The sequence below is a fragment of the Talpa europaea genome, assembly GCF_964194135.1.
Source record: "Talpa europaea genome assembly, chromosome: 13".
Classification (NCBI taxonomy): Eukaryota; Metazoa; Chordata; class Mammalia; order Eulipotyphla; family Talpidae; genus Talpa; species Talpa europaea.
Window position 1 is genome coordinate 334962 of NC_140080.1, and position 25930 is coordinate 360891.

Genomic DNA, 25930 nt, shown 5'->3' on the forward strand with positions numbered 1-25930 from the left:
AGGTGCAGACCCAGAATGGCCGACTTACACCCCTCCCTCTTGGAGGCGCCCGTGCTCTGAGCTGGCAGGCGAGAGGCAGGCGGTAACCCCAGGCTCAAACCGGGGAGGGCCAAGCCGCCCCTTTGACCAGGACCTGGAGCCTCCCCGAGCCTGCCGGCCCCTCCATGTGCGCTCTCAGACGCAGGAGGGAAAGAACCAGCACTGCCGCTCCCCAAATCACCCCCACAGCCCAGGAAGCAAGGTCCCAGGAGGCCTGAGGGCTACAAAAGGCACTATCATGATCATTCCAGGATCATTCCAGGCAGACCCACCAAGGCCCACACCCCACGGCATCTCTGGGGCGGGTCTCGGCTCCCAGGGCGGCGCGTTCCTGCCTCTGAGCAGCGGTGCCAGTCGCACAGCCCAGGGCTGCAGGTGCCCGGCCCTCGGAGCCGCGGGGCCACGTGACCTCGACCAGCAGGAGCGCGGGCCTATGGGGGCTCCTGCCCGCCGCCCGCACTGTCCGCTCGGGGCCGCTGTCCTGGACCCTGCACCGTGGCCACCGCCGCAGGGGACAGGCAGCAAGAGCGCCGTCCAGGAGACTTTGGATGGTTGCTGTGGCACAGGCGACGTGGAGGTCATTTGCTATTGCAGGATGAGCGGGATGGGAGGGGTGGGGGGGGTTACTGTAGGATGAGGGGGCCTGGGGAGGCATGACACTTTGTCCACAGACTTGAAGGCCCCAAAGCGTGCTATCTGCCCCCCCCACCTCTCAGCCGCAGGCCCACACGCCCTGGGCACCTCACAGCTCAGTGTAGTGAATCCCCCCACACCCTGCTTGCTCCTCCCTGCCCCACACCAGGGGGCCGGGGGCCAGGAGCAGCGTCCAGCGAGCAGAGCCGAGGAAATGGTCAGCCAGGAAGCGGCCAAGCAGAACTGGGCACAGCGGAAACAGCTAAGCACAGACTTGGGGTCTCCGGCTGCCCAGCCCTGCCCCCAGCGCCCCCAGGCTCTGCGCAGGGGCTGGGAGAGGCGGGAGTGGGAGCCCGCAGGTCTGCCTGCAGCAGTTAGCTTCCAGCCACCGGTCAGCTTCCGCTGGGAGCTGCCCACATGGTCCCCCCTGGGTGCCCGCAAGTGTGGGCCGCACACCCAGGAGCACCCGAGAAGGCCAAGCCCAGAGTCAGTGCTGGAGCCCAGCCCCGTGAGCAGATGTTGGGCGGCTAATGGCTGGAGCTCTGGAATAAAATGGGTCCTTTTTCGCTGGAAACCAAAGTGGTCCTGTAAGTGACGAAACAGAAACAGACCCTCTCCCCACGCTACGCTGGTCCTCACAGTGGGTGCTGACATACGGCCAAGGGCCTGAGACTTGGCTCTGCTGGGATAAAATGCTGTTCTATTGCCATGAGGCCAGAGGAATTAGCACTGAGGTGTTGCTCAACAGTTGTTAGGTCAAAACAATTGCAATTCAAGAATTTAAAAGTAAATAAAACTTTGCACATAAGTACCCATGGGGGCAAGTTACCCTGTAGATTCCCCTTTTGTTTTTTAAGCAGAGATCCCAGGGTGTAATCTCAGGAGACAGTTTTTTGCAGGGTTTCTGTGTATGCTAGAGAAGCAACAGTCACCAGTGTTGTCCATGAGTGCCCAGTGTGCCAGTTCATTACTGGAAATTCGTCTGTCAGTCCATGGCAAAAGAAAAGATATTAGGAGGTATTAACCAAAACAAGACAGTAAATATATCAAAATTACCGGAAGAGAAAAAAATCTTAAACCTGGTGTAACTTATCTAAAAAAATTCTCTCCACTCTGATCCCAATTTTATGAAACAGTACAGCAAAATATTTCTAAACCAAATCTACCTTCAGACCATTTTACCTATTTTTGCATAAAACCGCAGGGCAGAATAACCGAACAGAAACTTTAGCTGGCTTTTCTGGAATATGCCATAGAGGATCAGAGTGAGCTCTTGATATCCAGTCCCTGCAGGCTTCAGGAATAAGGTCAGTCTCACCAGACTCCACCTGCAGTTTTCTCTTTTCCAGGTTACCAGGATTTTTTTGGGGGGGGGATTGTCCAGTCCTGCCCATGGAGGCAGCTTCCTCACCCTCTCTGGAGGGTTCTGGAACCCTACATAAAGCAGAAGGTTCTTTTTTTCTTGGTTCAGTTCAGATTCAAGTTTCTGGAGGAATTCCACTCATAGCCACAAAATGAAATACATTTCCAAGTCCCTACTGTAGGCAGGCAAAATTCCCTACGGAAATGATGCACAAAGAGACTCTGCCATGAGTAGTAAAAAATTACCACCACTTTTTTCTACTGTGTTGGTGTCAAGGGGAGAGAAAATGCAAACACAAATTAGCTCTGCTTAAAAAAATGCAAGATTGCTGCAGATCCTGGTCAGTCAAAACAAGAACATTTTCTCGAGTCAAAGCAAAATGTAAAAATTCACCAGTAGTATTTCAACCCAAACGTATCAAAAATCAGGTTTATCTCCAACAGTCTATTTGGTCCTTTGTAGTAAATTTTCACTGTTAAAAGTTCCATCAATCAGAATCAGTTGAAGTCTTTTTTTTTTAGAAAGAATTTCTCTCAGAAAGAATTTTTTTTTTACAGATGTTAAGCCACTGTAGTCTATAATATTTCAGGACAACAATCAAAAATGACAGCATATATTTCAGCCACTGAGAGGTTTTATACGAGTTTCAGAAAACCAAGCACTTCCTTTCTCGTTTTCCTTTACCAGGTAAACCAGATAGGACAAATTTATCTGCCGCCTTTCCCGGGAGGAAAGAGAGGAGGTCTGTGGAGTGTCTCAGCTCTTCTGAGTTCCACAAAATCTCCTCTGAGGAACCAAGTGCCGGACTATTGGGGAAGATTTGCCATAAATAGTAGAAAACAGCAGCAACAATATTTAATCTTTATGAAAGCTCCGGCTCAGTTCAACAGCTCAGTGTTGACAGTCAAACCATAACCTTCAGTTTTGACCTCATAATTGGAGTCTAAATCCCATTTAACTGACACTTAAAAGACATTATGTACCCAACATTAATAACCCAAAAAGAAATAAAATTATACTCAATACAACCGTATAAGTACATGTCTTAAATTAAAGCACCTATTGAATTGCAAGTTAGTCTCTATTAACCGAAAATTATCCCAGATCATACTTTCTCAAAACACTTGCACCAATTTTCATTACATTACTGTTGTGCCCAAGATCAGCAGACTCGGCGAGCATAGCCTCCAAGAATCCAAAGACAGCTGATGCAAATGCAAAAGGGAGTTTATGACGGGCTCGAGACCGGGCCCTCGACACGCACCGATGCAACGGCAGAGGTCGAGAGCCCGGAACAGAGGAAGCAGGGGTATCTTATAGGGTCGCGAGTGGCGCGAATTTTGAGAAAAGCTGGCAATGACTCACTGGCTACTACAAAGGCATTTTGGCGCGCGCGGTTCCAGTTTCAAACTGATTGGACGGTTAGGGATGCTGTCCCATGTATGGACAGGCCTGCCCTCATTGGCGGCTGGGGTGGTCTGCTTTTTCGCCACCAAGGGGAGTGAGGGTTGTGACTGCTGAAACTATCTCCGGAATGCGGCTGGACAAGGACTAACATATCAAGGTGGAGGATATACAAAATGGCGAAACCTCGGCTAAGCTTGGTTCCACAATTACCTACTTCAAAATGTCTCCAGGCACCATCTATATCAATTTCACCGCATCTAGAGGCCAACACAGGCACAAGGAAAGGGCAGACAGACACACACATAGACACAGGACGTTTTCTTAGTTATGCCAGGTGGAATACTTTACACAACTGCAGTTTTTTCCCTATAGGTTCAGAAAAAAATATCAAATTCCAAAAAAATGTGGAGTGTTGCTGCAGAAACCACAGGTTCCAGTTGTCATCCTACAAACCTAAGGCTTTGGGAACAGGGAAAGTGTAGTTAGAGCAATTACAGAAGTTACACGGCCTTGTTTATCACATTAGGGTTGATGGTTCAAGCCTTCCTATTAGAAGTCAGTCCTGGGGTGTCCCGGACAGCAGCTGAAAGAGAAATTCAGCATCAAAGTGTAACAGGGTGGTCCCCAGGAAAGGGGGAGGTGCCCTGCCCCACCCAAGGGAGGGTGGAGCTGAGCAGGAAGAGAAGAAGCTGCAGAAGAGACTGAGGAAGGAAGCAGGATGGAGCCAGAAGGAGACCTGGAGGAGGCTCATGGAGCCTAGAGACACGTGAAGAAACTGAGCTTGTCTTTTGGTCGTGGACGGGGTGACACAGACGTGGGTGAGACCCGTGGGGAGGTGACCATGGCAGCTTTTATCTTGATGTTGATTTTGCTCTTTTCCTTCCGGAAAAGATTTTGCTCCTTTCCTTGTCCGGTTGTTTGTGACCCTTTTCTGTGGGTCCCCACTGGAAGATGCTTTAGACTTGTAGCAGGCTTTGGGGCCTTGTTCTGGGCCGATGCCATTTGGATGGACTTTTACCCACGAGGGGATGGGTAACTCTGGGTGCTTCATTTAGAAACTAGACTCTTTGCCTTACCTGTATTGTTTCCTAGTTTTATTAAAGTTCCTTCCCCTTAAAGTCTCCTATGTTTTGTGTTGATGCGGCGGATGGCAGAACCCATTTAGAATAGGCAGGGTTGCGGGGTTTTGGGCTGCCCCTCTCCCTGTCCTATAACAAAAGTACAGATGACACCTCCTCTTTTTTCTTTTCTCCCTCTCTCAGACTGTGAGCACTTGCTTTAATACTTTTTACTTTACTTTTAGCATCTTTAAAATACTTTTTATTTTTTAAAAGATTTATTTATTTATTTATACAAGCCCTGAGTGGTCAGAAGCGCAGGAGGGTGAGAGTCCACCAGAGGCAGAGCAGAGAGCAGAGCAGGCAGACTGACGAAAATACGCTGCTGAGGGTGTTATGGAGCAGCCCCCATATACAACGGGTTGCCTGGCTGTGGGTCCTCACCCGCGCGCTTACAAGGGACTTTTTAATACTCCACTATGAAAGGTTCAGCGCGGTAAAGAAAAGGAGAGCCAGGCTACATTTCTCAAAGGGAGGGAAAGTTTATTGCGCCCCTGGCGGACCTCACAGACCCAAGGCGGGGGTCAGTGGAGTCGCCCACGTTGTTAGGGGGAAGCAGGGTTTTATAGGGTGAGGAGAGGTCAGGCGGGTAGTTGGGCTCATACCGTAGGGCGGGAAAAGTTCGTAGGGCAGGTAGAGGTTCTTTGTCTGAGATGAGACTCGTAGGGGGAGGGGGGAGGCTCATTGTCTGAGTCCTCCAGGCAGGTATCCGCATTCCTGCCCCCCAGGTGGGCTTCCGGGTAGGCTTTTGCATTCGGGCCTGCTGCATGGACCTTTCACACTACAGACACACACAAAAGGTTAATAAAAGGTTTATTGACAAGGGAAAAGGAAATAAGGAAAATGGACAACTCAGGGAGAAAACAGGGAAATAAAGTCTTGAATGCGTCCTACCCGATCCGCCCACCCGGAAACCCAAAGGCCCTCTCCGAGCTGGCCAGCTGGCGGGGAGCCAAAATGGGGGACCCCCCACAAAACCCACGTGTCTGGCTTTATCCCAACCTGACTGCTGAACCCCACCCTCAGGTCCCAGCCACCTGCCCTTGGGTGGGGATGGGATGTGGGGTTCCCAGTGTCTTTGGCTTTGGCCTGGGGTGGGGGCGGAGCCCACAGAGCCCGTATGGGGTGAGTCAGGACGGCCTCTCCCCCCAGCACTCCGAAGCGCGCGGGGGAGGCCCCCAGGCAGGCAGCCCGTTTTGCGTCGGGGCTGCCCCGTAGCAGGACCGCGTCTCTGCACTGAACGCGCGCGGGCTCCACGCGCCCGCGCCCACCGCCCCGCTCCCGGGCAGCCTCCTCGAGGCGCCCCCGCCCCCGTTTTCTCTCGGGGGGCCCTTCGCGCCTCCGCTTCTGCTTGGCCAGCCCCGCCTCCCGCCGCCACCGCTGTCGTCATCACTCCGCGCCGCTGACGCGTCTCCCCCCCGCCACGCCCCTGTCCTGTGCTTCCTTTTCCCACGAGCAACGCTCCGGCCTCGACGTCATCACTGCGCCCCCTCCGCCCCGCCCTGTCCCCCGCACCCCTCGGCGCTGCGCTCGGATCTACCCGCTCCTTCCTCCGGCAGTGCGGCATGTTCTCTCGCTCCTCGGCCGCTGCGCGCCTTGCCTGGCGCCCCCTCCGCGCTCGTCGCCGCCTCACCCCGACCGTCCCCGGCGCCTCGGGAACGCGCGGCCCCAACGGCCCAGGGAGAAGCTCCCGGTACAGGCCGGAACCTTAGAGGCGGGCGTGTCGGAGGAGTAACCCGGGACACGCCGGGAGTGGGCCGGAAGTGGCGGGAGGACGGAGAGGCCCCGCGCACCGCGGGCGTCGGGAGGAGCGGAGGGCGCCGGCTGGTGGCTCGGGGCGGCATCGCGGAAGCCTCTCGGAACCGGGGGCCCAGCCCTCGCGGGCCGAGCGCGCGCTGGGGAAACGCAAAACGCCGCCTTGTGGCCTCGGGGGCGGCTGCAGAAATGGTTGCTTGTGGAGCCCGCGGACAGGGACGTGCCCGAGCGAGGAGCTTCTCCGGGACGGAGGCGATGGCGAGGCCCGGAGCCGGCTCCCGGGGCGGGGACCGACCCAGCTCAGGCGCGCGAGGACGCGACGCTGCAGGCCCCCCGGGGCGCGGCGCGGGGAGCTGCCCGCAGCCCCTGCAGCGCGGGTTCGGTCCCGGCCGCCGGCGGGGGTCCCGCGTGGGGCGCAGCCTCTCCTGCCGCCCGCTGCTCCCCTCAGCAGTGTCCTTCGGTCCTTCTGCCTGCTCTGCTCCCCGCTCCGGCTCTGGTGAATTCGCTCACCCTCCCGCGCTTCTGACTGTGCCCAGTGCTTGTATAAATAAATAAATCTTTAAAAATAAAATTAAATACCGGACAAAGTTAAAATCGTGTTTTACTTAACACATTTACTGATAAGTACTTAAGTGATGAATTATAATGCAGACAAATGGAAATAACTTCAATGACAGTCATAGTCTTTGGTGCTTACTTGGGAGGGGGGAGAAGGTTGCGTAGGATGTGATGTCATGTTTCTTGACCTGGTTAGTGGGAGTTCATTTTGTAATTCTGCAACTGTACATTCATACCATCCACTCTTAAGCACAAGAGCGATATTTCACAATTAAGAATAGTGGAGAATTACTAGGAGGAAAGTGAGCCAACTCGTAAAAGCATCTTTTGATGGAAAACACATAATACACCGTTGTTTCTATATTTTATTCTGCTTTCCCATTTCTCTATAATGTACGCAACTGCTTATCATTATCAGGCCCAGTCAACCGAGGCTAATGAGAAACATTGCTGCAATTATCTCTCTGCTCCTTGGCAGGTGAAAAGTAACCGGCAAAAATGATTTTTAAAAACTCTTAAGAATGCCATGGTGGTTAGAAGAATGCATTCAAGGATGACCGTCTGGGCTTCCTGCCCGCGAGCAGGTGTGGGCGGAGCAGTGGCATCTGGAGTGAATGTCAAAGTCCTCATGTTCTTTGGTGGGTGAGGGGGTCTGGCTCCCAATCTGCACCTAGGCTCCCGCGCGGTTTTAAAGAAGCATTTTTTTGCCATTTTTCTATTTTTAACTTTAGAACTGTGTTCTACTCAATCCACAGCTTTATGTAGCTGTAGTTTAAAGAAAAAGTGAAAACAAGACACTACTTCAAAGTCGGGTCCTCTTCCAGCTTCCCAACACAAGAGCTCTGAAAGTTACGCATGCCTGTGGAGCCCGTGTTGCATAAAACAACATTTTATACAACTGACTGGTAGTTCCTGGGACTCCTTAATTGCCTTTGTGACTACTTAGTTCCTGTGACTACTTAAATTGCCTTTACAAAAAGAAAACAAGAACAGAATAGAACGAAATTCCTGAGTTCCAAATCAACTTGTCACACATCAGTATAAACCCAGTGTCCTGGCAGAGAAGATGCTTTCACTTTCATCTCACGCTAGAGCTTCAATCCTGATTCATTTCAGCTGAGACTCCACAGGCAACGGGAAAGATTGTGGCATTATGGGGTGACTTATATTGGTGACTTATGGGGCCTCCCTGGTGGTGCAAGGGCTTAAGTCGCAGCACTATGAGGCTATCCACAGCTACTGCAGCACAGCAAGAGTTCGCTTCACGCCCAGGGAGCAACCCACATGGCGCAGCAGACCTCGCCTGTCTCCCTGCTGCTCCCCTCAGCAGTGGATTTCAGTCAGTCTGCTTGTTCTGCTCCCCACTCTGTCTCTGGTGAATCCTCTCACCCCCCGCACCTCTGGCCTGTACCCCAGTTCTTGTATGCGTACATAAATATATCTTTAAAAAATGTACAATAGTCATTTATACTTTTGTGGTGGTTCCACCGTGGCCTTACTTCTGGATAAGCTTGCAAACCATACAGGGTCTGAAGCCTCATAACTTCACTGGTTGCTAGGATTCAAATTAGAAAAAGGAAGGAAAAAACCCTCCCGGAATAGCCAGAGGCATTTAAGTTTTCCTAAGAATGCCAACAATATTTAAACCTCATTTGTAAAGAGGGGATTCTTTTTGGAAAGAATGTTTCCCGCGGAGTGAATGTGTGCCAGCCGTCAGTGAAAGACGGTCGCTAATATGCTGCAGACACCTTTCCAATCTGTGTCCTTCGTACATCCGTGTCTCCTTGTTTTCACATGGGGAATTTGAACCCAGCAATTATTACAACAGATGTTATAGTCTAAACCCCAAAATATTTTAGCAATTTAGAAATTGACTTGGGTACAAACTTAATAAAATTTACATCCTACAAACATTCCCACCTAGGTTGCGGGGACACTTCACCCTTCTGCTCTGGTCTCGGATTTCTCAGGTGAACTCTGAGTTTTGGAGACGGCGTGGACTGTCCGCCTCCACTTCAGTGTCAATTTTCTAAATGTCGCGCTGCAGAGGACCGCTGGCTGGGTGTGGCTGCTGCTGGTGACCTGCGGCCCCGCCCAAGAGCCCCGCTGGGGTCTGGAATGGAGTTCATCCGGGCAGGAACCTGGTCTCTTCCGGCTCCAGGGCGGAGGCGCCTCGCTGGGCAGAACATGGTGCCCCCAAAGTCAGGGCAGTGAGAATATATCCCCGTGACGGGCTGCTCTGGATGGGGAGCAGGAGGAGGACCCGGTCCAGGAAGGGCTGAGTGTTGAAAAATGGGGGGCTTTTTTGGATTCATCTTTGGGCCTTGAGGAACACAGAAGTCTGGCCAGCCCACTGGGTCAGAACATGCACTGCGAGGGGATCCCCAGGAGACATTCAGGTCTGGTCACTGCTGTCCCCTGAGCACTGTGAGGAGAGCCATCTGCGTAAACGAGGTCAACATGCAGGGCCTGGCCCTGCAGTGCTCAATGATGCCCCCTGGGAAGGTGCCCCGTTTGAGACCAGTTACATCTTTCCACATGACGTAAACTCCCCCCAGAGGAGAGTGACCACCAGCTGTCTCCTATACAGGCCACAAATGATGAATGCCCGCATCAGGGTGTCACTGCCGTAAGCCACGGGGCCCCTGATGTTGGGCGAGACACTGGCAGGGCTGCTCTAGCATGCTTCCCTCCAGGAGGCAGAGTTTTTAAGTTTTGTTGTTTCTTTCTAAGGGTTACTTGCTGAGCTTTGTCTTAAAAAAAAATTCACAAAGAGTGACTGACAGGATAGGTAGGTTTTGGAGCTTTGAAGAACTACCGAGCCTACTGAAAAATTAGATTTATGACAATTACCAACAGAAGATCAAGACTTAATATATGGGACAAAGTACACTGAGGAGGATTTGTATAAAGCTTAATAACTTTTAAAAAATACTGTTTTTTAATGTTTTGATTTGTTATCTCTAGAAAGCTTGTCTTTACACTGGGCTGTGATCTTACTGTGGCAATTTGCATCTTTTTATGTACAAACTAGAACATTTGTTTTTCTCTTTTCTCATCCCAAAAAACGTGTAGGTAGGCAATATTTGTAATTCTGAAGACAGCATGTCTATCTTTGCATAACCTCCACAGGGAATTTTATTTATTTCTCCTTAAACCAGAAAATTAAAAACACGTTTTGTTACAAGGCTTTGATTGAAATTCTTCTGGGGGTTGAATTTGAGCTGAGCTAAGAAGATCTGAGCCAAGCAGAGCCTGTCACCCTGCTTACCGGGTTCCAAAGGCCTCCATAGAAGGGGAGGAAGCTTGTCCCCATTGGCAGGGCTGGGAAAACCCTGGAAGCATTGAGAAGTGGAAATCGCAGGTGCTGTCTGGTAAGACTGTGACCTGGATTCTGAAGCCCGCACGGACTGGGCGTTAAAAGCTCACTCCAGGCCCGAGAGCGTTTTCAACAAAGCCAACAACATTCTGCTTGATTGTTCTGCCCTATGGGTTGACGCAAATGTAGGTAAAATGGTTTAAAATTAGATTTGGTTTACTATTTTACAGAACTGGAATGAGGTAGAGAAAACCTGTGTCTCAGTAACTTTTCATGTTAGTCTCTGGTCCTCTTCGGTGAGGGCTGTACCCTACACGCCATCTTCTTGAGGAAGGAGAAAGTTATCCCTGTTATATTTTGGGCCACGATCTGTTGCACACCTACTGCTGCCACACCGCCGCAAGGCCGTGACAGCATGCGGGGAACTGCGGCACCCGCCAGGGCAGGCTGTCCATAGTAGCCCCCCCCCCCCAAGACAACCCCATTCAGCAGGAAGCAGCCAGAAGGTGCGGCACCCCTTGCTACCATGGAAACGGAAGGTCATGCCTGGTAGTGGAGATGGATGCAGTGGATCAGGTCAGGTCTCCCTGCGGGCCCCACCAGATAAGCACTCCTCTGTCTTGCATTTCCCAAGTCTGTCTTCTTGCCGTCTAAGGAGAAGGAAGGACGTCCCTAAGAGGACGACAGGGAGTTAAACAGCAGGTGTGGACAAGGCAAGCTGGTGCCCACCCGAACCCCGTATGCCTGCATCAAAAGGATGTGCCAACCCTCGCCTGCCTCCCTCTTGTTTGACTCCTTTGTATACACACCCCTGCCCCCTGCCAAAGGGCAGGGCCGGGTCTTTTAGACACGAGTCTGCTGCCCTCCTCAGTTTCTCCACAAATTAAACTACTTTCCTTCTCTTCAAACTCCTTTTATTGCCTGAGGGAAAACGGTTGGAGCCTGGATCTGATGGCTGGATGGTGGTTTTGGCCAATGAAACCCAAGTCCGGGGCCCACAGGGCGGCCGCGCAACGGGTTTTATAGATTCACTGAGTGAAATTCCACTTCGTCTTGTAGACACGCTCTCGGGAGGGTTGTTCCAGACTCTGCATGAAATCTGAGCCGACTCTGGGTCCCACCCCCATGCTTGCTCACCCTCAGAGGCACCAAGCAAGGATGCTCGGCCGTGCTCTCCAAAGCTTGGCCGCGGGCTGGGTGGGCGTTGTGGGGAGCAGGGCTGCGGTGTTGCCCTGAGGCGTTGCCCTGAAGCTGTGCCCTGCGCTGCCAGAGAGCCCTGGCAGGTAACTGACTTGCTTCTCACGACGAGACTTTCTTTCACTGAAGATGGTGGTAATGTTGTAGAGCAACCCCGATACAAAACGGGGTGCCGACTGTGGGTCCTCACCCGCGCGCTTAAAAGGACTTATCCATGCTCTACTGCAGGCGCACGCGAAAGGTTCATAAAAGGTTTATTGACAAGGGAAGGGGAAAGGAGGACATGTACAGCTCTGGGAGAAAAGTGGGAGACAAAGTTTTAAATGAGTCCTTCCCAATCCGCCGATCAGGAATCCCAAAAGGGCGCTCTCAGAGTTGGCCGCCAGCCAGGAGCGGTGAAGCCAGGAGGCGAGCGATCAGAGCCAGAGAGAGCCCCAGGCCCACGTGTTTGGTTTTTTATAGCCAACCTGGCTGCCCAACTCCACCCTCAGGTCCCAGCCACCCTCCCTTGGTGGTGACGGGATTTGTCTTTCCCGTGTCTTGATGGCTTTGGTCTGGCGTGGGGTGGGGTCCGCAAAGCCTGTATGGGATGAGCTCAGGACATCACTTCCCCCTAACAGTAATAACAGTAACAAATAATAATACTTGACCCCCTAGGGTGAGAAGAAAGCACATCTAAAGTACTTTGAAACCCTAAAGAAACGCCGTGGCGTGACTTGAGAAAGATGGCAGCTTTCCGATGTGCTGCACCTCCCCCTGCAGTGACCTTTAGGGCTAATGGCTTTCGCCACGGTCCCTAGGTCCGGCTGGGCAAGGCACCAGCGCGCAGGGGAGTACAGCAAAGTTCCCTGAAGACATAGATAAGACAGATGCTTATCAAAAGATAACGACCACCAGGAACCACTACAAGAATGCTACTACAAAAACCTTATCTCGTCTTTCTAGAACTACAAACTTTATTCCCTTATTGTTTTGTAAACTTCCTTCTTTCTTCTATAAAGGTCATTGGTTATTAATTAAAAAATCATATGAGGGCCTCCCCGGGGGCGCAGCGGTTGAGCGCTGGGTTGCGAAGCTGCCCGCAGCCTCTGCAGCGCCGGTTCGATCCCCGGCTGCTCCCCGGCCACCGGAGGAGGGTCCCACATGGCGCGCAGACCTCTCCTGCCGCCCGCTGCTCCCCTCAGCAGTGTCCTTCGGTCCTTCTGCCTGCTCTGCTCCCCGCTCTGGCTCTGGTGAATTCTCTCACCCTCCCGCGCCTCTGACTGTACCCAGTGCATGTATAAACAAACAAACAAACAAATAAATAAATAAAATAAATGTCTCTAAAAAAAAAAAATCATATGAAATCCTTAACACAAGGCTGACTCCAATGAAACATTACTAAACCCTGTAATAATTAAAATATAGTTTAGGTAAAAAAGTAGTTAGTAAAACAAAAAATGGGATTATATAGTTTAAAAACAAAACTAATGGTCTTCTACTTAGGAATGCGGCTGGGTCCAGATGTAAATCGCTGCCCTGGCAGTGATAAGCTAAACCCATGAGCAAGCTGATTTCGTTGATATTCACTGTTCCTGTGCTTTTAGAAAACATATATATACTGGTCTCCAACTCAAAGAAAATGACACTCAGATTTTCACTCTTGAAGTGTGTCTGTTTGTCATTTCTTTCGCCGACGCCCTGACCACCCTGCACGCTTCTCTCAACCCTGAGGCGGCCTCATCATCTACTGCTGTGCTGGTCCGCGGCACCGATGCACCACAAATAGCCCCAGTAAAGCCAGTGCCGTCTAAGACGACAAAGTCCCGAGGGCTCTGAAAACGGGTTAGTGTAGAATGGCGCCACACGAAGTCTACGAGGAAGTCCCCGGCTCTCGGGCTTGCTATTGCACATAAGCAGAAATGAAACCTGACAGAACAGGCGCATTTATCAAGACTGCTTCCAGCTGCTATGGGGAAGCGGCCAGATTGCCACCGAGAACAGGCACCTGTGTCCTGAGTGGAGCAGCTCAAAGCCCTTGTTGATGTCCTTGAGAGGCAGGACGTGGGTGATCAGCGGGTCCAGATCAAACTTCTTGGCCAGGAAGTCAGTCACGAGCTTCGGGACATCATCTCTGCTCCGCCAGCCTGCACAGAGACGCTGCTCCTTAGCCTGTGTCTTGCGTTTGTTCCTCTTCCCCGCGATCCTGCCTTCCCCACACAGGCCTGTCCTCACCAGTGCGCACACCAGTGCGGTTCTCCTATCTTGGGCAAAAAAGACAAAAACACCCAGAGACCTTCCTCCACGGAGCTGCCACCTCTCTGCCCCCAGTACAGAAAGAAAGGTCTCAGTGTGTGTCCCCAACGCTAGGGCACTCAGCGCCCGCGGCCAGCGCAGAGAGGGTGCCCTGGCCTGACAGCACACAGGGCCACGCCGCTGCTCCCTCCACCCCGGCGTGGCCTGGGAGCTGCCGGGCAGACAGACTCCTCCACAGGGACGCAGGACAGGGCATGAGCTGGGCCTCCTCAGCCTGCGCTGTGACAGGGAGGGCGGGGCATGCGGGAGTCTGCAAGTCCCGTCTGGATGCCGTGGCAGTGCCCGCGTGCCCCGCCAGGCAGCCCCCGTGCTGAGAACAGACCAGTCCCCACGGCCGAGCTCGGGAGCACGAGGAGCCTCACTTCAGCGAGGAGGCGACAAAAACCAGGCCAGTAAATGCAGAGGGTGACAGCCGGGCAGGAGCCCCGGGAGCAAGTGAGCAGCGTCAGGCCCAGGCCCAGGCCCAGGGCAGCAGGGCTGGCAGGGGTCCTGGCTACACGGCGAGGACAGCCTGCCTGGGAAGTAACACCTGAGCCCAGACACAGGGAAGCGACTCATCCGGAACCCCAGGGAGAGAATGTTGCGGGGAGGGCGCGGGCAGCAGGGGTGCGGGCAGCAGGGGTGCGGGCGCGCGCGGGGAGGGTGGAGTCGTGGCTGCGTGGCGGGGCCGACCACGGGGGCCTTTTGGCCACTGCACGTTTGGGGTTATTCTGACTGAGAAAGGAGCCACAGGCCTGCTTTGGCTGCGTCCGAGGGGCTGCGCCAGCTGCTTGGTGGGGACGTCCAGGGACAAAGAAGGGGGTGCCGGGACAGGCGGTCAGGCAGGCCCCGACCCTCGTCCGAGCACCCAGAGCATGTGCTGAGATGGTCACTGGGGCGAAAGACCGGGAGCGAGCTGGGGGCGAGCGAGGATGGGGACGGCCCTGCTGGCCCCACAGCCGCCTGGAAGGAAGACCCTTGGGGGAGGCGGGGGCCCGTGGCTCCCCTTTCTGGCAGGGCCGGGCGCTGAAGCCCCTGCCCACCGCCCGTGCTCCTCACCTGCAAACACACGCCCCTTCCAGGTGCGGCCGGTGAAGAGCAGCATGGGGTCGCAGCTGAGTTTCTGCAGGGCGGGCGGGACGCCCACCCTCACGCTGGTCCCGTAGCTCATGTGGCCGGAGGCCAGCGCGTCCACCTGGGGGCAGGAAGCAGACACCGAGCTGTCCCGTCTCCTCAGGACTCCGGGATTCAGAGCACCGCGTGTCCTCACAGCTCCACTCAGTGGCCCCCACAGCCAGGGCCTTCTCAAACTTGCCTTTGTTGAGGTCGACCCCGATGATCCTGGCTGCGCCGGCCAACTTGCAGCCCACGACGACCGAGAGGCCCAAGCCTCCCAGGCCGAAGACGGCACAGGTGGAGCCGGGGGTCACCTGCGGAGGGAAGGCCCTGTTAGTGCTGGCGGAGGGGCCGGACAGGGCCCCAAGTCTCTCCGTGGTTGCAAACACAAGGTCGGAGGGACACTGTGCAGACACGAGAGCCGTACGGCGTTCCCAGGACGACGACAGAGCGCAGGGCAGGAAAACATCTGCGGACACAGAGGAACAAAAACTCTGTAGCGGTCCCATCACTCGGTCTCTGGTGGAGGCTCCGCCGCCTCTGGCCGCCCCCACCTGGCCCATCCCCCCGCAGGTGGACGAGCGCTCAGCCGGCTCCGGGAGGCCCTGCCCGTCTCTGGGGGTTTGCGCTGATGAGCATTTTCCCACGAACCAGATCTCATTTGCGGGCATGTTGTGTTGTCATCGAAGTTGATTCCACATGGTGATGACATGGCTCGTGCGTGCCGGGGGACGCGCGCTGGATCACCGTGGGTCCTGCCCCTGCCCCATGCGGTGCTGCTGCGGCCTGGGGGGAAGGCGCCTTCCCGCTGGGGGAGCCCCGGCCCTGCCCCACGCCTGGCAGCGACACCGCACAGGCCCAGCCCCACGTTTTTTTTCTTTCTTTTTTCACGCACAGGCTGTGGGACAGCAGGGCCGGCTTTCTGACCTCTTGGCTTTCGGGCCTTGTCCTCCTTTCTGGCAATTACGTGGAGAAGCAGCCTGTGCGCGAGTGTGTTTGTGTCTGAAACGTCTGCACGGGTGAGGGAGAGTCGCAGAGAACAGCAGGCGCCCGGGCCCTCTCCATGGCTCCTACACGACGGCCACGGAGGCCCTCGGGTCACCCTGGATCTGAGGTCAGTGCTGTCGCCCTCCCAGGCGCCATGTGGCCACTGGTCACCGGCTCAGCAAATCCCTGATGCTCAGCTCTTTGCACCAGAAACAAAGCCGGAGCTCTGTGCCCTTCCTTCCGGTTTCGCTGCCAGCTTCACTGCTCAGATCTGAGAGGGAATGTTTTGTGGGGGGCTGAGTGTCAGGCACTGGATTTGGGTGCAGCTCAGGACCAAGCCCTGGTGTGGAGCCCCCAGATCTCAGACCCTTGAGGACATGGTGTGGCTCTCTAACCATCGAGGCCTCCCCCCTCCCGCCACCATCTCAGCCACTCTCTGGAAAGGGGCAGTTTATGGACCTCCCGTCGCCCTGCCTGAGTCAGTGGATCCGGTATCTGCTCACCTAGATGTTATTTTTACCCTAAAACCAAACAAGACAAACCAAAACAAAGCAAAAGCCATCTACTTCCCCCTCCCCGCAGTGCTCCTGATCTAAGCCGTGGGAGCAGGAGGCCCGGATGGGGAGTACATTATCCGTGGTTCGCTGTGGGGCTCTCTAGGAAGAACCCAGGCTTCCCTGCTCCCACGGTCTTCAGGCCCGGCGCTTAGGCGGCTCCTGGGGAATAATGCGAGGCCATGAGCGTGCTGTCTAAAGTGGGGGTCTGGAGGCCTGAGACCGGGGCCTGTGCCGGCGCCGACGCTCACGCTGCCATCCTCTGTGACACTGGGGCTCCGGGCAGAGGCCGCGCGTCTGGTGGTGGGGCCGCCACGCCTGTGGCTCCCCGCAGAGACCTGGGTGCGGGCGCGGCCTCCCTGCGCCTTCCTCACGTGTCATCTCGCACTGTGGTTGGCGAGGGGGAGCCGCCCCGTGGCGCCGGGGGGCACACCCGGAAGCCGAGGCTGGTCTCTCAGGCTTCACCCTGCGGGCCGCTTTCTGTGCTGGCTTTAGTCTGTGTCCTTGTTGTGGTATAAACCACCACGACCGCAGTAATTCTCCTGATTTCTATGACTGCTGCCAGCATCGCTGAGTCCAAGGGGGGGCGGCGGCCCGGACACATTCTCACATTGATTTGCCTTAAAATAGAGCCCCCGGGAAAAAGACCTGAGTGGAGGATGCCGTGGTCAGCAGGGAGCCCTCCCGGAACCAGCATGGGCCGACACGTCCAGTACAGTGAAGAACATGAACATTAACCACATCTACTGTCTCTTCTTTCCCTTCTGTCTTGATAGAATATTCTTCGTGGGAAGTCTCAGGGAGACCCTGGGAAGGAACGCTTCATCTCAAGATTCTCCAGAGCCCCCCAGAAGCCTCTAGAAGCCTGGGTGAGTGTGCCGGTGTCACACGTGCACGGCTCAGGCTGCGCCTGGCCCCACGGCTGAGAGAAGTTCATCTCAACGCCCAGATGTCTATTTTTCACAAACACCCCCCACTTTTTATCCTGCCACATATTTAGATCTTCTCTCCCTCTAGTCACTCATACATTTCCGCTTTCCCTACTGCCATTTATGAGGCCATTGCCCCCCACTCCCGGCTGAGCACCGCCAAGAGCAAGGAGCGTGTGTGCAGACCTCCCGGAGCTCACAGCTGCTGAAGACTGAAGACGCACTGATGGCCGGAGGCCCCGACACGCTGCCAGAGAACAGTCACGCCCTCGCAAGCTACCATATCAGCCTCAGTCTTTGCGAGAGAAAAAGATTCATTTCAGAGGCAAATTCAAATGTTGACAATTACACCTGAAGGAAAGGTGGAGGAAATAAAAGTTAAACCTAGAAACTTTATTTCTACTTATTTAAAAACAACATTTCCACTCCGAATTAAAAGATTTTTCCTCCAGCTGCTTTGGCATCAAGTAGAAGGAGCCACTCTATGTTTTCAAAAACACTGTTGACTTCACAGATCCTCAGGAATCCAAGAAAATCATTTAAGAAGACAATGTAGGCACCTGCCCGGGCCATCCGCCTCGCCCCTTACCTTGCCAACTTTGACGGCAGCTCCGCAGCCCGTGGAAAACGCACAGCCAAGTAGACAGACCTTCTCGGGAGGCGCCGCAGCGTCGATCTTGGCCACAGATGCCTCATCCACCACGGTGTACTCGGTGAAAGTGCTCGTGCTCACGAAGTGGCGCACGGCCTGGCCCCTGCACGTGAACCTGCTGGTACCGTCGGCCAGCACCCCGTGGCCCGTGAGGCTGGGGACACAGCAGAGGCGCGTGTTAACCCAACTCAGAGTCAACCCAGGGACAGCTGAAGGGCAGGGGCGGGCAGGTGACGGGACCTGCTGGCTCCTGACGCACGGATTGCCCTCGGGGTGGCGGCAGGCGCTGCATTCTCGGCACTGAGGCAGGAAGAGAGGGATGACTTGTCGCCTGGAGGGGTGTGACAGGATGGAACGTTACATTATGAAGCAACAGGCATATGAAAAAATGTTCACTGTCACTTGTCATCAGGGAAATGCAGATCAAAACCACAACGAGAGACCACCTTACACCAGCGAGAATGGCACGTATTTAAAAAAAAAACCACACAGGAAAACAGGAAACAACAAATGCTGGCAAGGATGTGGAGGAAAAGGAACCCTCTTACACTGCTGGTGGGAGTGCAAACTGGTGCAACCTCTATGGAGAGCTGTGTGGGGGTCCCTCAGACTACTAGAAATGGAGCTTCCATATGACCCAACAATTCCACTCCTAGGGATCTACCCAAAGGACACGAATACACTAATTCAAAAGGACACCTGCACCCTTACGTTTATTGCAGCACCATTTATAATAGGTAAAACCTGGAAACAATGCAAGTGCCCCAAAATAGATGACTGGATCAAGAAGATGTGGCAGACATATACCACGGAACATTACTCAGCAATCAAAAAAGAAAAACTCATGCCATTCGCAGCAACATGGATGGAGCTAGAAAGAATTACGCTCAGTGAAATAAATCAGAAGGCAAAAGAAAAATATGGATGGTTTCACTTATAGGAGGAATATATAGGAATAATAAAGTAAAAACCAAAATGAACAGGCAACTATTAATCAGAGACACTGCAGGGGAGGGGGAGGGAGAGGATCAAAACCGAGGCGGGAGTGATGGTGATGGTGCCGGGGCCGTGGGGGTGGGAATTCGACGGGGCCTACACCTGAGAGGAGAAAGCACACACTGCACAAAAAGGCGTAAGGAAGTAAAATATATATAAAATAAAATAAAATAAAATTTTGAAAACGTGATGAAGTGAGGGTGGGCGGAGCCCGTCACAGCAAGCAGCCTCAGAGGTGTTCTGGCTATCAGCACCGAAGTGTTGCTCACCGCAGGCTGAGGTTTTGAAAAATCAAACTTGACTTTGCACAACCCATTGTCTTTGTATCCTTCTGTCCTACATTGTGTGAGGCCCCCTCCAGTCTCTGGTCACACTGTCCAGACAGAGAATCCAGTCCCACCTGTCCGACCTGTCAGACCTGTGCCTGGCACCACCCACCTGGCTTCACTGTGGGGACCCTTTCACCAGTATCCTCCACGACCCCTGCTGCCTCGTGCCCCAAGATCACTGGAAACTTGGACACCGCTGCTCCTTGGATCACGTGGTCATCTGTGCAGCAGATTCCTGTGGCCAAAATCTGTGTTCAAAGACAAAACCGTTGCACCACCCAGCAGGAAGGCTGCTGCACGGCTGGGAGGGCACTGAAATCACGGGTGAGGGGATTACAATAGCTTATTCAGCACAGTTGCCTCAAAATAGGGCGGACTCGGGTTCTGAGCCCTGCATCAGCCGCCTCTGCCTCCGGCTTTTCTGGAATGACCGGGCCCTTGCAGGGTCCCGGAGCCGTTGCTGCCACGGCCGGCACAGTGAGGCCTCCCAGGCCTCTCTGAGCAGGCGAGTGGAGCTCAGGGGCCCAGGGAAGGGCAAGGAGAGATGGGCAGCCACGCCTGGTTGGCAACCCGGTGTCCAAACCACCACTGTCCAAAGGATCAGGTTGCTCCCCAGGAGGCTGTCCAGGCACAAAAGCACACGAAGAGTAACATCAACACTGTCTGACTCCCAGAGGGCTTCCAGAGAAGCCATTAGTCACACGGACTGATTCTTTTTTTTTTTTTTTTTTCGAGTCAGGGTCTCGCTATGTTGCCCAGGCTGGAGTGCAGTGGCTATTCACAGGCGCGATCCCACTACTGATCAGCACGGGAGTTTTGACCTGCTCCGTTTCCGACCTGGGCCGGTTCACCCCTCCTTAGGCAACCTGGTGGTCCCCCGCTCCCGGGAGGTCACCATATTGATGCCGAACTTAGTGCGGACACCCGATCGGCATAGCGCACTGCAGCCCAGAACTCCTGGACTCAACCGATCCTCCTGCCTCTGCCTCCCGAGTAGCTGGGACTACAGGCGCGCGCCACCACGCCCGGCCTGATTCTTTAAAAAAAAAAAAACAGTGTCAATAGGAATTCAACAAATGAAAGTTTTCACACAACAGGTCAGCAGTGTGGATTTTTAACGGATAACGGTATCCTGACCTTCGTGTCCAGCATGGCCAGAGGCCTGGCAGTAAAGAAGAACCAGTAAGAGACTCAACATCCAAACTTTGGGAGACATGTCCCTAGGGAGGACCCCAGCCTCGCGGCTGCAGGTGAGGTGGCTTCCCAGGCGCGCGTCCCGCGCTCTCTACCTACATGCGGACTTCCTCGGCCTTCGGCGGGGCCACTTCTATGTCCTCGATGGAAAGGGGTTGCTGCTGCTCCCATAGCACAGCTGCTTTGCATTTAATCACCTAAGAAATCGGTGAGAGTTGGCACAGGTGCCCAGTACAGACTCCCCCAACAATGTGAATGCCTGCAGGAGTCAGGTCTGCGAGGTTAAGGGGAGGGGAAGGGAGCAGGGTCAACAGGGGTGTAACAGATGGCGCTGGGGGGAAAATGTCCAAAAAGTCACGAGCATCAATTTATAAGAAAAGAAAAATGAGAAGAAAAATCACCGGCAGGCGAGCTCGCACTGGTCTCACAGTGGGATCTCGCAATCTCAGCAGGTCTCACATAGTCTCACTTGCCCAGGGGCATTTCCGTAATTCACAGGCCGTAGCCCTTCGTGGTCACCTCGTGCCCCTGTGTGCTACACAGGAACATGCCGCCCGGAGGGACTCGGGGATCACGGCCTAGACTCCAGATGCCATCGTCCTCATTCTGGAAGCCGCAAGGCAGGCTGGCCGCAGCGCCGCGGAAGCGCGAGTGAGCCAGCGCGGCCCCTGGAGGCGAGACAGCCGCGTGCCCGCTGCGGGCAGGAGACCTGTGTTGACCCACCAGCAGGAGGAGAAAACGCCACCACTAACACCAACTCTGCTTTTGGAAAACACACCCAACCTGCCGGCTCTTCTGGTTTGTAGATTTTGCAGCTTGTACTCTCCTCCACTAGCTGCCCCCCTGCACCTGCGTCTGTCTCCACCCGCGCCCCGGCGCTCCCCCCGGGGTCCCCGCGCGCCCGCTCCACAGCATTCCTGCCCAGGAGACCCCCCAAGTAGCCCCGTACTCAAGCTCTGGGCATCGGCCCCCACCGCCGGCCGTGAGGAGAGGAGAGAACGTGCTCTCACCTCTCCGGGGTCCCATCCGTCCTCTCCTGGCTTCTGGCTTCTGGAAGGGACTTTCCTGCCTGACGAGCGGCCTCTGCGCTTCCAGTAAATGGTCTGCGTCTCGGTCCAAAGCTCGTCCCTGAGGGACGTGACCCAGCTTCACGCCTGCCGGGCCAAGAGCCCCCCCGCAGATGGCGCTGCGATGGAGCAGCCGAGTAACTCGTCACATCAGGCGCGGACGCTCACAGCCAGCTGGTCCCACCCGGGCAGGGCCTCCGCGGCGGGTCAGCCGTCTCGGCCAGCCATAGCGGGGCTCTGCCCGCCTCCGCGCCGTCCTCGGAGGACCCTGTCGCCGCAGAGCAGTTAGTGAAGCACCGAGGACGGCGGCGGGGAGGGCGCGCACATGACCTTGGAAGAGAAGGTGACGGTCAGCAGCGGGACGGGAGCCGAGGACGGCTAACTGCAGCCCGCAGGAGTCTGGCGGGTGGAAGATCAGGACGCGTGTTCGCGACAGGCAGCCGGGGCGCCGGGCCCACGGGGCCGGCACAGGCGTCGCCGGGGGCTGAGGGGCCCGCGTGGCCAAAGGCCAGAGGGCTCCGGAGCGCGGGGCAGGCGCCTCTGCAGAAGCAGAACTTCACACCGTTTTCGACCTGTGGTGACGCTGAGCCTCCCGCGGAGCCTGAGGTGTGACCGGGAGAGACGGGAGAGTCCCACACCCACCGGCTGTGCTGCCAGGACAGAGGCCAGGGGAGGCTCCCGGAGGTCTGCCTGGCACACTCGCCTCTAAGCGAAGCGTCCCACCCAGGGGGGAGTCCCCTGCGCGCGGGAGGCCGGCTTCGGGCCTTCACACAGAGCTGCTCACGCTTTGATATCGTCTTCAACGGATAACCAAAACTCTTTAGAAAAACTGGTGTAAGGGCCTCCCCGGGGGCGCAGCGGTTGAGCGCTGGGTTGCGAAGCTGCCCGCAGCCTCTGTGGCGCCGGTTCGGTCCCCGGCTGCTCCCCGGCCACCGGAGGAGGGTCCCCCATGGCGCGCAGACCTCTCCTGCCGCCCGCTGCTCCCCTCAGCAGTGTCCTTCGGTCCTTCTGCCTGCTCTGCTCCCCGCTCTGGCTCTGGCGGATTCTCTCACCCTCCCGCGCTTCTGACTGTACCCAGTGCTTGTATACATAATTAAATAAATATTTAAAAATAAAATAAAATACTATTTAAAAAAAAAAAAAAAGAAAAACTGGTGTAAGCTTCGCCACAGTTGTCTCTTGGCATAACGCAGTGTGCTGGGCCCAGGCTCCCGTGCACGTATGCCTGGCGCGGAACTAGCGACTAGGACAGAAACTCTAGCCCCCGCCCGGCTGGTGCCGGGGTGGGGGTCGCCGAGGTTGGAGCAGGGGCTGGGACGGCATGTCCTGCAGGGTTGTCACTCACACAGCAGGTTTCTGCATCTCACCGTTGTTCAAACAACAAAACCCAACCATGTGATCTCACCGATGCAGGTGGCCACTTAAGAACAGAGGGCGGGAGCAAGGCGCCGGCTGCACCCACTGACCCCGACTGGCAGACACCTGCCTGTGGCCTTGGCACACTTCACAGGGACCAAATCTAAAAAAACCACAGCTTTACAAAAACAGTGTATTAAGTGAGGCGTCATTCTCTACAACAGGGCCTGACGCTCCCAGGAAAACGGACTGGAGGATAAACCGTCAGACGTTTATTTGCCATTTCTTGGAGAAATGTGACAGAAAGACTTGCGCTCCAAGCCTGTGTGCTCCGGCTGAACAGCAGCACAGATCCCCGCGGCAGTTGCGAGAAGTTGCCGTCTGCGTCTTCCTTGCAAACTACCCTGCTGCTTCTGTGACAATCTGGGGCTGACCCCGGGTGCGAGGGGAACGTGAGGAGGACACCGAGGGAGAGGGACCCTGGGGCCAGCACAGACTCTGGGCTCCGCCCTGCTGGTGCCTCAGTGACCACCTCCCTAGAGTGGGGGTGCCTCAGAGCACAGCAGGGACAGCTGAGGGCGGGCAGCACCCCCAACTCCTGGCTCATCTGCTCCCACTGGTAACGAGGGGCTTGGTTTTAAAATGTTAAATACTTGGTGTCGCCGCAAGGGGGGGAAGTGTCCTGGCGTCCAGGTTCAGGGTGGCCGTCTTGCAGGGATCAACCACGGGGCTCCAGAACCTTCCAGCATTTCCAAGCCCGGGGCTAAGGATCTTCCGAACTTGGAGGTGCTCCAGAAATTCAAGTGAAACCAGAGATAAACATGCCTGCATGGGGTGGCCCAGGGCCCAGTTCTCGGGGGTCGGGGGCAGGACTCAAATTTTCAGCGCTGACCGGGAGGGCCCCAGGCAAATGGAGGTGGTGGCCCGGCACCCTGGGCTTCCCCTCAGCAATGCGGGTGTGTGGGACAGGGCCACGCTGCCTTTGGGCGTCAGGCGGATCCGCACCCCGCCAGGCCCCTGATCTCCTGTCTTGGCGGCCTGCGGCCTGAAGGCTGAGTGAGGAACGGCGCCCGCCTCGGGGCTGGCGAGGCCCTGTGGGCAGCGCCCGTTCCCTCCAGCCCTGAGGGGTGCCCCCAGGCTGAGAGAGAGAGCGGCTGGGCTAGTGCTGACCAGCTGTCGCGAGCAGAAGTGGTCGTGCCCCTGGCCTCCGAGGGGCCGGCGCTGCCGTCTGAGCCGCTGTCACGCCGGCGCCTGCTCTGTCAGGGCAAAGCCAGAGCTGCAGGGAGGGGCTGCGCGCAGGCTTTTGCGCCTCGAGTTTCTCTGTCTACCACCGCCAGGCAGACGGCAGGTCAGAGGGGCTGCGCGCCGACTCATCCTGTGATCCTGGCTGTGTGGCAGGGAGGGCCTGGCAGGGCCGCCGCCCCCTGGGGCTACAGTCACCCCGCAAGCGGCTCTCTGCGCTGGGTGGCAACGCTGGCAGCCTCAGCACACTCCCCACGCATGCCCTGCCCAAGGAGAGGCCAGGCAGGCGCTGCCTCTCCAGGGGCCTCACACCCACGAGCAGAGACTGCTGCCACACCTGCCCGCTGGGACCTGCCCGGAGCGCCACCCCGGAGGCCGTGGCCGGGGAATGCCACTTTTCATCAGGTCGGACAGCGGTTTATTCTTCCGCAGCCACCTCAGCCTCCCCCGGGGCTTGTCGGGGACATGCAGACCAGGCGCGGGGTCGTCCCCCAGAAAGGCCCAGAAAGGGTGTCTCCTGGCGCCAGGGTGGACCCTCCTCACCTGGACGTGGCAGCCAGAGGTCAGCTGCGGCCGGGGCCTTGGGAGTCCACAACCAGCGCGGCCGGGACGCAGACGCCTGGCGCAGACAGTGTGAGGCCCGGGAGGCCTGAGTTTCGTCTCGGGAGGCCTGTGCACCCCCCTAGAGGAGGAGACAGTCGCTGCCCCCTCGGGACACTCACCAACGCAGTGGGAGGGTGGTGTCGCGGGGTGCAGGTGCATCCGTGCCGGGTCCTCTCTGCACGGAGAGCAAAGACGGGGCCACCGTGAAGGCTTCGCGCTCTCCGAGGCCGGAGAAACTGAATAGGATCCACAGCCCCGTTCCTTCCACGCTTCGTCAGGATGTAAAACCTGCAAACGCTCCACGCGTGCTTCACTACATTCTGGCTGTTTCTCTGGCTGACCTGTCTGATGTTGATTTGTTCATCCACCCAGCCTTAAAAAGCCCAGACGGGTCAGGGAAAGGCCCCCTGCGCCCCAACATAGGACTCCAGGCCCAAGCACACTGGCCAGGCCCACCCCTGCACTGCGGGGCCCTCTGTATTCAGGGGCCTCAGAGGACCCCAGGGTGTGGCAGGGCAGGCAGCCCGGGGGGGGGGGGCCCTGCAGCCCCACCCCGCCCATGGGCTGGTTTTCACCTGGCTTTTATTGGCGGAACTTTGGGTGACGAGGCTCCTTCGGGTGACGAGGCCTTTGGGAGGGGGAAGGACGGCCTCGCGTTGTCTACACTCATGTTTCTGCTTCTATGAAACATACGAGAACGGGACCATCCTGTTCAGAGGGCGAGGACGGGGCGGGAGGCCACGGGCAGAGACCCACACCTATAGGAGGCACAGTCCTCGTGCTCGGGGGGGCCCCCCGCACACAGGGTGCTGCTCCGGGAGTGGGCCGTCTCTGCTGTGCTGTTCCACCCACTCTCCTGTGTCTGATTGTTTTTTTGCTTCTAGTAGTTTTTTTTTTAAATTGAGGTAATGTCGTTTACATCGTTGGATACGTCTCTGAGATGACAGACAGCAGACCCCGGATAAGGTCGAATGCCGTCAAGTCTGACGAGGTTATCTTGGGTCTAGAAGTTTCTTAGGTTTGCAAGTTCAGGAACTTGGTTTTATAGGAATGCTCAAGGCTGAGTAGATTGTGACGGCTGAACCACATGCAAAATTAAAAACTACCCATCAGTGGACTTACAACGTATTGATCGGTATCGCCTGCTTGGCCAGCCTGGACCGAGTCTCCGCGAGGAGCACGGTGGACAGACGTAATATTTAAGGTATTTGTCCCCTTTAAAGGCACAGGCCCAATTACTCA

The 25930-nt window shown here is 55.8% G+C and overlaps 1 protein-coding gene across 1 annotated transcript; it reads right to left on the reverse strand.

The window, feature by feature from the left end:
• Nucleotides 1-470: 470 nt before the first annotated feature.
• On the reverse strand, nucleotides 471-24847 carry ADH7 (alcohol dehydrogenase 7 (class IV), mu or sigma polypeptide; the record flags this gene model as incomplete). Its single annotated transcript, XM_084251971.1, is given in 10 exon segments — nucleotides 471-594; nucleotides 13377-13515; nucleotides 14723-14865; nucleotides 14867-15093; nucleotides 17839-18055; nucleotides 18137-18232; nucleotides 19332-19478; nucleotides 20520-20617; nucleotides 20940-21088; nucleotides 24808-24847. Coding segments are annotated over 10 exon segments (1380 nt in total).
• Between the last annotated feature and the right edge of the window lie 1083 nt (nucleotides 24848-25930).